General features: G+C 39.7%; 1 protein-coding gene across 9 annotated transcripts in view; it reads left to right on the top strand.

The window, feature by feature from the left end:
• Positions 1 to 11020, top strand: part of G3BP1 (G3BP stress granule assembly factor 1) — a 37166-nt gene extending 26146 nt beyond the window's left edge. For all 9 annotated transcript variants that reach the window (XM_089334970.1, XM_089334974.1, XM_089334975.1 and 6 more), the window contains 8 exons: positions 1540 to 1630; positions 2477 to 2570; positions 4568 to 4769; positions 7220 to 7321; positions 7530 to 7641; positions 7845 to 7973; positions 8558 to 8667; positions 9531 to 11020. In XM_089334970.1, the coding sequence (XP_089191096.1) occupies positions 1540 to 1630; positions 2477 to 2570; positions 4568 to 4769; positions 7220 to 7321; positions 7530 to 7641; positions 7845 to 7973; positions 8558 to 8667; positions 9531 to 9737 (1047 nt within the window). In that variant the 3' untranslated portion in view covers positions 9738 to 11020. The remainder of the gene's footprint in view (positions 1 to 1539; positions 1631 to 2476; positions 2571 to 4567; positions 4770 to 7219; positions 7322 to 7529; positions 7642 to 7844; positions 7974 to 8557; positions 8668 to 9530) is intronic.
• The last annotated feature ends 379 nt before the right edge of the window (positions 11021 to 11399 follow it).

An 11399-nucleotide genomic window follows, 5' to 3' on the forward strand; every position in this document is an offset into this window, starting at 1 on the left:
TCATGGATTTGTCGTATAATTACTGGATTATAATCCATTATAATTATATTGTTTATAAAATATCCCAGATCTGGTCAGTGTTAACCCCTACAAGCTGCTCTTTAGTAAATTTTTTTTTTTTACTCCAGGATCATTTTTGAATTCAATTTTTTTTTTAAGGAGCCCTAGTTCTTTTTAATTAAGCTCATCACAAAAGGATCCTAGGTTTATGTTGAATAATTGCATTTGTACCCATTTCTAGACTTCACAAGGACAGGAGGCCTGTTTGCTTCACCAGCTAAAAGTGGCTTAATAAGGAATTGCTGAATAAATGATTATATTCTGTAGCATTAATCATAGTTATTTTCTGTTTAGGGAGGTGAGCCTAAAACCCATAGGCTTGGGGCCAGTGCTGTGACTCACTTGGTTAATCCTCCATCTGCGGCGCTGGCATCCCAGATGGGCGCCAGGTTCTAGTCCCGGTTGCTCCTCTTCCAGTCCAGCTCTCTGCTGTGGCCCGGGAAGGCAGTGGAGGATGGCCCAGGTGCTTGGGCCCTGCACCCCATGGGAGACCAGGAAGAAGCACCTGGCTCCTGGCACAGCGCTGGCTGTGGTGGCCATTTGGGGAGTGAACCAATGGAAGGAAGACCTTTCTCTCTATCTCTCTTTCACTATCTATAACTTTACCTGTCAAATAAATTAAAAAAAAAAAATTCTTGTGTAAATAAAGTGACTTTTTCTCTGATTTACTTGAAGTCATGGTCATGATTTTTACACAAAGGTTTATAAAAAGTGTAGACTTGAGGGAGTTATAGATATGTGAAAAATTACATGAAGTGTGATTGTCAGTGAACAAGTTTAGTAATTCTTTTTTCTTAAGGGAAATACCTTATTTCAAACTAGTGTACTAAGTGTAAATGGTCTCACTTTAGTATAAATTATTTAAGCTGTCTTATTTAATATGCAAGGCATTGATGTACGTTAATATCCCTCTTTTGTACATGAGGAAATAGCCTTAGAAATTGAATAACTAGCAAATGACATAGTGGAATTTCCACTCAGGTATGTGTTAAGTAATGTGAGCAAGGTTTTTTTTCAGCTGCGCTATCTAGAATGTGTGTATCAGATGTCCCAGGATGCATATTTAGGGAATTTTAAGTATCTGTTAAAAGGATAATGTGAGTGCTTGTTAATGATTTGGGATGTAGACTGTGGCATCTGACCATACTCAGACTTTTTGAGCAAACAGTGTATTTTAGTGTAGTCTTTCTTCAGTCATAGTTAAAATAGGGGTTTTCAGTTGAGGCAGTGTTGACTTTTTGGGTTAGTTTTTTTGTTTAGGGCTGTGTCATGTGCATGGTACGCTATTGATAGCATCCCTGTCCTGTACTCAGCAGTTGCTGGTACCACTCTGCTGTGGTGAAGACTCAGATGTCTCCAGATGTTGGCACATGTCTTCCAGGGGAAGAATTGCCCGCAGTTTTAGGAACCGCTGTTGTACAGGGACCTGGCTTTTTAGAAGTCTGTTGAATAAGTGAAAATTTTTTGTTGGCATTGCAGGGTTCTGTTGCAAATAAATTCTATGTTCACAATGATATCTTCAGATACCAAGATGAGGTCTTTGGTGGCTTTGTCACTGAGCCTCAGGAGGGTAAGTACTCAAATACTGTAAGTTACTTGGTTAAATTTTTTAATTGTATCAGACCTTAAGAGACTGGGTTTCTTAAGTGTTGTCATTATACTCTGTTCTTTATCAGTTACTAGTGAACAGGTTAGCTTTTTCATGTTGAGATTGGGCGAAAGCATAAGACACTTAAAAGTGGACAGGTCTATTATACAATAGCCCTACCCTGCAGAAGGCCTGTTGACACTTGTACTACAGTGTACTTGGGTTAAAGGAATGCAGCCCTGACTTTAAGGAACCTAAGTCTTTTATAAGGTTAGTAAACATGATTGTGTTTTGCAACAGAGGGAAGTACTCTTCTTTTCCAAAGCTGTAATATTGAAAATGTCTGGAATCAAATGTTGTTGAAAAATAGCCTGGAATAAAGGGTAACTGTAGGAAATGGACAGAAACCAAAAAACCTGTAGAGAATAACCTCCAAAATGGTAATATTTGAGTGTTTTCTATGACTGAGATTGTTCCAGAGCTGTATATATTCTGTAATACACAGCTTTATAAATAGGTACTTTGGGTACCATTGTCCTCATTTAATAAATTTGGGCACCATGGGGCAGTAATGTGATAAAACTAGTAAGACAGTGTAGCCTCTATTCGATGACTTCAAATAGGACTTGACTCCATGTTCTTAATTGAATTAGTACCGCAGTCTTCATTTTCTCTATTAATTTGTGATATGATTTTACCAAATTGCCTTTAAAAAAAAAAAAAGTGTGTGTGTGTGTATGTGTATGGTATTTCATTGTCTTTTTGATTGCTCACAATAAATACACTGAAACAGAACATTTTTTTAAGTATCTTTTCCTTCTTCCTTAGAATCTGAGGAAGAAGTAGAGGAACCTGAGGAAAGGCAGCAGACACCTGAAGTGGTACCTGATGATTCAGGAACTTTCTATGACCAGACTGTCAGGTAAGGAAGATTTTTAATGATTTCCCAAAAGAAGGGTTTTGCTTTTGGATATGTGGTTTTATTTATTTATTTGACAGATAGAGTTAATAGGAAGAGACAGAGAGAAAGGGCTTCTTTCCGCTGGTTCACTCCCCAAATGGCCATAACAGCCAGGGCTGGGCCAAGCGGAAGCCAGGAGCTTCCTTCGTGTCTCCCATGTGGGTCCAGGTGCCCACACACTTGGGCCATCTTCTGCTTTCCCAGGTCATAGCACAGAGTTGGGTCGGAAGAGCAGCAACTGGTACACAAATGGCACCCATATGGGATGCTGGCACTGTAGGCAGAAGCTTAGCCTTCTGTGCCATGGTGCCAGCTCCAGTTTTTTTTCTTTTTATGAAATTTTATTTGTTTGAAAGGAAGAGAGAGAACAGAGCCAAAGATCTCTGGTCTGCTCTTGTTTCCCCAAATGCCTGTATTAGCTGGGGTTAAAGCCAGGAACCAGGAACTTATTCCAGGACTCCAGTATGGCTGGGAGGGATCCAAGTACTTGCAGCATCACCTGCTGGCTCTCAGGATGTGCATTAGCAACAAGTTGGTATCAGAAGTGGAGCCAGGACACAGACCCAGGCTCTCCAACAGGGATATGGGCATCCCAGGTGGTGTCTTCACTGTTGTACCAAGTGCTGACTCTTATTGCCTTTTTTTCCCCCCTTGTTGACCACATCAAACATGAATGGAATTTCTTATCAAGAATTTAATTCATTGAGGTATTGCATTAAATACTTTGGGGGGGGGTACAAAATGTACAGGTATTGGAGATTAAGCATAAATTGACATTCACATGTGAGAGTAATTTTAGTATCAGTAATTTCATTACCACAGTGAGTGTATCATTGTGTCATAGGTTCTTTTTCTCTTGAATTGGAAAAGAAATGTGTTTTATAGGAATAGACTGCATGTTTATACTTGTTAACATGTAATGTCCCGAATGTTTATAATTCAGTGCTTAAAGAATATTTTTAGGTGTTTCTCAAGGTGTAGTGATGGACTAACTGTATTACTCACTTGGGTGGTTGGGTGAAAATGAAGATGCATGGTCCTATCCCAAACCTGTTGAATTAGAATTTTGGGAAGAAGAAGAGTTCCTGGTGATTTAGTTGGAACTTGAAGAATTTCCTGTTCTGGGGCCTGGTACTGTGACACAGTGAGTTAAGCTGTTGCCTCTGATGCTGGCATCCCATATGGGCACCAGCCCTAGTTGCTTCACTTCCGATTCAGCTCTCTGCTAATGCGCCTAGGAAAGCAATGGAAAATGGCTTAAGTGCCTGGGGCCCTTGCACTCATGTGGGAGATCTGGATGAAGCTCCGGGCTCCTGGCTTCTGTCTGGCTTAGCACTGACTGTTTGTGGACATTTGGGGAGTGAACCAGCAGTTGGAAGGTCTCTCTGTCTCCCCTCTCTGTAACTCAGCATTTCAAAGAAATAAGTAAATCTTGAAAAATATTTACGGTTTTGAAGCAATATTAATGATTTTTCTTTCTTCTGAAATTTTTTGAATTTTATTATAAGAATTCTGTGGGTGGTGAAATTCACATATAAAACTGAACCATTGTAACCATTTTAAGTCTGCAGCATAGTGGTGTTAACTCCATACACATTGTACAGTAGATCTTGAGAGAATGTTTTCATCTGGCAGAATAAACTATACCTGTTGAGAACAGAACTTTGTCTTCTCCCACCTCCCTGCCTATTACATTTGACGTTTTTGTTCTGTTGTGTGAGGAGTAAATTGTAATAGTTTCGGGATTGCAGCTGAATGATAAGTAAAGGTTTTGACTCATGTTCAGATTTTGCCAGTAAACTGATTCTAGTTAAGATTTGTTCATTGAGTGCTTTTTATTTTAACTCAGGTGTACAATTCTTATTTGGCAAGAGGGAGCTATTTTTGTCCGTAATTGAGAATTTTCTTGTAAGACAGGGGAAGGCTGAATGATTATTTTTTGTATTTTCTTGTGAAAGCAATGACTTGGAAGAACACCTAGAGGAACCCGTTACTGAACCAGAGCCTGATCCTGAACCAGAACCAGAACCAGAACCTGTCTCTGAAATCCAAGAGGAAAAGCCCGAGCCAGTATTAGAAGAAGCTACTCCTGAAGATGCTCAGAAGAGTTCTTCTCCAGCACCTGCAGACATAGCTCAGACAGCACAGGAAGACTTGAGGGTATGGAGAAGGCTTCACTTGTCTATTTCTACTTTATTTTTCAGAATTTCTTTTCTCCTCTACTGCTGCTTGGGTAACTTCCTCCACTGCTTACCCAGGTGCACTAGCCAGGAATTGGGTCAGAAGTAGGATGCCAGTGCTGCAGGCTGGGGCTTTAACCCCCTATGCCACACCACTGGCCCTGCTTGGTTAACCTTAATACTTAACGTTTTCATTTGTGGTTTAGGATACCTTTTTTTTTTTTTTTTCGACAGGCAGAGTTAGACAGTGAGAGAGAGACAGAGAGAAAGGCCTTCCTCTCTGTTGGTTCACCCTGTAAGTGGCCGCTACGGCCAGCGCACTGCACCGATTCGAAACCAAGAGCCAGATGCTTCCTCCTGGTCTCCCATGAGGTTGCACGGCCCAAGGACCTGAGCCATCCTCCACTGCACTCCTGGGCCACAACAGAGAGCTAGACTGGAAGAGGAGCAACCGGGACAGAACCGGCACCCCAACTGGGACTAGAACCCCAGGGTGCCGGTGCCACAGGTGGAGGATTAGCCTAGTGAGCCGTGGCACCAGCCTAGGGTACCTTATTAAATATTGAGCCATCCCTCAGTTAAGAAGGAAGATGCCTATTGCTTTTTAACAACATAAGTAACTGCCCTGCCCCCCTTAACTTGCATACCTATTGCACTATAAATTTCAGGTGCCATTTTACCACTATGTCATTGTAAAATATTTCATCTTTAAACTGGTAAATATTTGTTAAGCAAATGGATATCATTTTTTTTAAGATAACATGGTGAAATCTTGGTAACAGTAGTAGTAGGAAGGTAACTTCTAATTAAAATGTCTGATTTCAGAAGTTTGAAGCTTTTCTGTTACCTCTCCTGAGTCCCATCAGTGTGTGTGGAAATACTGACTTTTGCTTGCACATTTCAAATAGGTTGATTGGGTCGAGAGTGGATGATAGTATAGTAGTGCAGTTAGAGAGATGATAGCTTGGGTTATGACTTGGCAGTGGAGATGGAAATGAAATAATTGGGTCAAATAACAGGTTCTGATGATTTTTTAAGTGGGCAGTTTTAAAGTGTTCAAGATGATTGTACACTCTGTATAATTGGATCCATGTTTGTAGAGTGGATCAGTTCAGTCATGAAGAGCTGAGCTAGTTTTGGGGAGAGAATTTTCTTTGATTCATAAACTTGAAATTGACTAAAAGTAGCTTCCTTTTTTCTAATTTGGCTGATGCCAAAGAATCCCCCTCCTTCTCACCCAGCCTGAAGCAGTGTTATTTTCTCGGCTGCCACCAGGAGAGTGCCTGTGGTGTGCTGCCAAGTTGGTCTGCCTGGTGCTCTGACACAGGCAGCAGCTGCTCCTTCTTCCCCCAAGGAATTATAATAACTAAATATTGAAGAGGTGAAATAAAGAAACCTCAAGGAACTCCATCCTGCCTATAAGAATTATTATGTGTATACAAAAGGTATTCTAAAAGTTCATGAAAAATGCATATTATGAAAAAACTATAAATGGATTTTACCATTTTTTTTCTTTTGATCTTGGGAATGGACATTTAACCTATGTGGTTAAGATGCCCACCTCAGAGTACCTGAGTTTGATTCCTGGTTATGGTGTCTGTCTACAATTTCCTGCTAGTGTATACCCTGTAAGACAGCGGTGATGTCTCAAATAGTTGGGTTCTTACCACGTATGTGGGGGACATGATTGTGTTCTTGGCTTCCACCTTTAGCCTGACACAGTCCCAGCTGTTGTAGGCACTTAGCATGAACCAGTGGCTGAGAGCTCTCTGTCTCAGATAAATTAATACTAGAAAACTTTCTTAAAATCCATTTTCTGTTAATTTTTTAAAATATTAAGGTGTACAGATTCATGTATTTCACATATATAGATTCAGGGACATAGTGATACTTCCTATCTTACCCATGCTCTCACCCTTTCTCTTCCCTCTCCTGTTCCCACTCTTAATTTTTACATATATCTATTTTCAGTTTACTTTATACTCATAAGATCAACCCTACACTAAATAAAAAGTTCAACAGATAGTATGAAGGAAGAACTGTTCCTCAGCATTAGCGACAAGGGCTGTAAATGATCATGAAATCTCAGAATGTCAATTTTCACGCCAATACATTGCAGTTTAGGTACTCAGTTACCGCAGATCAGGGATAACAGGGTATCTATCTGTCTTTTTGGGATTGACTTATTTCACTAAGTAATGGTTTCCAGTTAACATTCATTTTGTTGCAAAAGACAGGATTTCCTTTTTCTACTGGTGAGTAGTATTCCATAGTTTATCTAGTCATCAGCTGATAAACTGATTAACTTATTTTAATTATATTTTCTGCTAAATTTTTGAAGCGCCTTTGTATTTATCTATAGGAAATCAAGAATGGTAGCTCTTCTGTTTTGGAATATATTGTAACCATGTTATGTTGATGTTCCCTTAGACATTTTCTTGGGCATCTGTGACCAGTAAGAACCTTCCACCCAGTGGAGCTGTTCCAGTTACTGGGATACCACCTCATGTTGTTAAAGTTCCAGCTTCACAAGTAAGAGTTTATAAACACTTGCACTCAGGCAAATTTACAGTTACATTCATAATTTAATTATACAGAGGTTTTGAGAAGGTGGGAATTGGTATATAGGGCAGAGCAGGGTAGAGAGTTTTCATTTCCTAGCTTGTCTTTATATTGTTAGCTGTGAAATTTACAAGAAAAATGCTACACTTGCTTTGTTCTTTACAATAATGTTTTTCAGCCCCGTCCAGAGTCTAAGCCTGAATCTCAGATTCCACCGCAGAGGCCTCAGAGGGATCAAAGAGTGAGAGAGCAACGAATAAACATTCCTCCCCAGAGGGGCCCCAGGCCAAGTAAGAGCTTGGAAGGGTGATTTCTATTGTCTGGGGTAATTTGAGGTTAGGGCTTATTTGGGGGGGGGGGGGGCAATTGTTATTTGTGCACTCTAAAAATACTTCAGGTTAATTGGATTGCTTGTATCTGGAGTGCAGGGAAGACAGTTGTGTTAACAGTCCCTGTTTATCTTGACTTTGATTGGTATGTTTGTTTCTTTAAGTTCGTGAGCCTGGAGAGCAAGGTGATGTTGAACCCCGAAGAATTGTGAGACACCCTGACAGTCACCAGCTCTTCATTGGCAATCTGCCTCATGAGGTGGACAAATCGGAACTGAAAGATTTCTTTCAAAGTAAGTTATTAAGTGTTGAACATATAAGTGCATCACTGTCAAATAGAAATAGAAGATAAGCAATAAATACGTAGTTTTGAGTTTTTTAACAATTATGTTTTTTAAAAAAAAACTGGATAATTCAGTTTTAATGTTTATTCAGTTATGTGTAAAACATAACCATTCAGTATGTGAAAGTACAAGAGATAAAGGTTGAGCCTCCCTAAGGTGGAAATAGAAAATTACCCAAGCTTTCTGAGTGCTAAGCATGGTGCCACATGTGGAAAATTCCATACTTCTGTGACAGGTTGTCCTCAAAACACAGGCATAGGAACAATAGTACATAAACGTACCTTCAGTTTCTGTTGAGACTTAGAATTCATCCTAAAGTATATCTTACATATACAAATGCAGATATTTTGAAATCTGAAAAAATCTGAAGCACGTTGGTTTGCAAGCATTTTAGATAAGGGACACTCAACCTGTGTTTTATATTTCTGGCACCTTTCAGTGCATACTGTTTCCATATGTGTAGTGGCTGCTGTTCTGAATGGTACTCTTTGTTTAAAGGAAACACTCTACTAAGAATCTTTGTCATTTGGCAGATTATGGGAATGTGGTGGAGTTGCGCATCAACAGTGGTGGAAAGCTGCCCAATTTTGGTTTTGTTGTATTTGATGATTCTGAGCCTGTTCAGAAGGTCCTTAGCAACAGGGTAAGCTGATTCTTACCTTTCTAATTCCATTTTCCTGTAAACTTTTTGTTGTATCCCATTTTATGGCCAATATGTTTAGGTTGGCCTTGAATTCAAATCTTAGAGAATGTAATAAACCCAGTGGACCAGACAAGATCCTGATAAATTACTTCCCAGTTACTTGTCCCAAGACTAAGCAGTATGTTTATTTATTTATTTTTTAAAGATTTATTTATTTTAAAGGCAGAGTTGGGCAGAGGCAGAGAGAGGTCTTCCATCCGCAGGTTCACTCCCCAAATGGCAGCAATGGCTGGAGCTGCACTGATCCGAAGCCAGGAGCCAGGAGCTCAAGGAGTTGGGCCATCTTTTACTGCTTTCCCAGGCCTTAGCAGAGAGCTGGATTAGAAGTGGAGCAGCTGGGACTTGAACGGGCACCTATATGGGAAGCCAGCACTGCAGGTGGTGGCATTAACCGCTGTGCCACAGTGCCGGCCCCTCTTTTTTTCTTTTTTTAAAACAAAGAATTGTGCATTTGAAAGTAGAGTGACTGGAAAATACTCTGGCTGCTGGTTTACTCCCCAAATGGCTGCAGTGGCTGAAGCCAGGCCAGGCCAAAACCAGGAGTCCAGAACTTCATCTGGGTTTCTCACATAGTTGTAGGGTCCCAGCCACAGCTACTTCCCAGGTACATTGGCAGGGATCAGAAGTGGAGCTGCTGGCACTTGAGCCTGTGTTCTGATACGGGATGCCGGCAGTTTAGCACTTTCTGCCGCAGTGCTGGCTCCGCTGGTTTTTTTGTTTTGCTTTGTTTTGTTGTGTTTTTTTTGTTGTTTTGATAGCCCGTAAGCACACTGAGTGAAGTCAGATCACTTTGCTTCTTACAGCCCATCATGTTCAGAGGTGAAGTCCGTCTGAATGTGGAAGAGAAGAAGACTCGAGCTGCTAGGGAGGGAGATCGTCGCGATAACCGCCTGCGGGGACCTGGAGGCCCTCGAGGTGGGCTGGGTGGTGGAATGCGAGGCCCTCCCCGTGGAGGCATGGTGCAGAAACCCGGATTCGGAGTGGGAAGGGGGATTGCTCCACGGCAATGAATTACCCATCGCTGATCATCACACAGCCGTACAAACCCCAGCTCCTGCAGAGTGGTGAATTTCTTCAACCAGCCTTTCTTGGAGTATGACCTAGTCTGTTATAAACTGCTTACGTTTGTACAACTTCACTTCTCTTGTGTTAATGGTGTGTGCTCCTTTTCCCTCCTTCTTCCCTTTAGTCCTTCACTTCCAATTTTGTGGAATGATATTTTAGGAGTATTGGATTTATAAAGAAGATAAAGACAAAAGACTGAATTTCCTTGCTTACACTTTGCATATACAGACTGGATTTTTTTAAAATAGCCATTTCCCCAAAGGAATGTGTCTTGCTTATTACTGACATTTGGTATGTTTCATTCATTGGAATATTCTTATTTTCTACATGTTCCAGAAACCTGTGAGATACAGGATTTGATAAACATTTTGAAGGCAAGAAAAATCCAATTGTTCTATGAGAGTCATGACCTTCTGGTGTAGAAAAGTTGCCACTGAAAAATTTAACAAGTTTCATTTTCTCTAGTATGGCTAAAAACTGAATAAAAGGTGTTAATAGAGTTAATTTGTTTTGGTATGTGATCACAAAACAATTCTGAAACACTGTTTCTACCACTAAAACTTAAATTGTGAGATAGGTTTTAAATGTGTAGTATGCAACTGATGAGCTTTTCTTGAACTGTTAGAATTTTTTTGAAGTAGAATTTTTTTCATGTTTAATTTGTATTTGTAAAAAAAAATAGAAAACAAAAACAAAAAAAGTCCCGAAATCCAAATAACAAAAAACCAGAGCAAAACTGTTGTGCCTTCTCTTTGATTCCAGTCTTGACAATTGTTTAAACAAAAATAAATTAAAAAAAATTCTAGATTTGTTTTTACCAGGTTAAGAGTATGTGGGAAATTGTAGAATCCCTTTATCAACACCTTGTTTGTTTGTCATCTGTTAACATTTGTTATGCCTTATTCTAAAATTGAGTCTCAAACTGGAATGCCTTTGAGGACAGATATTTCTATAGAGGTCCTTTGACCTAAATAGTTCTGCATTTGTATTAAGTTTTATTTTGATATCTAACCGGATTCCTAATCATAGCCCATAAGAAGGAATGTGACTTTAATATTGGACTTCACTACTTCACTGATATACTCGAGTGTCTGCAATTTTTTTTTCCTTTAAATCATAGCCATATGGTAAATTTTCTATTTTGTTAAGGTTCTCTTTTATTGATGGGCATGCAGTGGGTATTTCTTGGAAATGGCCAAATTTTTATTAAAATATTTCTGGAAGAAAATTTAATCTGGTAATATAGACTAATACTCGTTTCGCATACTATGTTATTTGTTGAGTGTTGTGTGTGAGGGTGTGAGGTGGGTGAAGGTTTTGTTTACACAAATGTGAAACAAGCCTTTGTGTGATAACTGATCACTAATGGAAGGACAACTAAGTTGTCAGTTTAATTTATTTTCTTAACAGCGTTCCTCTGCAGGACTGTCATTGGAGCAATAGTATAGGAATAAGAATGTTTCATTTTGCAGAAACTGTTGGCTGTGAAGGGGTTGGATAAGTGTTAAATGAATTTTGATATTACCAATTTGGTCCCGCTGTTTCAAATACTTGAAAAAATGGTAGCATCTTCTTCATATAAAGAAACTTAGGCGACTGAGTCATTT

The sequence above is a fragment of the Oryctolagus cuniculus genome, chromosome 6, assembly GCF_051225735.1.
Source record: "Oryctolagus cuniculus isolate XC-2025 breed Fujian yellow rabbit chromosome 6, ASM5122573v1, whole genome shotgun sequence".
NCBI lineage: Eukaryota > Metazoa > Chordata > Mammalia > Lagomorpha > Leporidae > Oryctolagus > Oryctolagus cuniculus.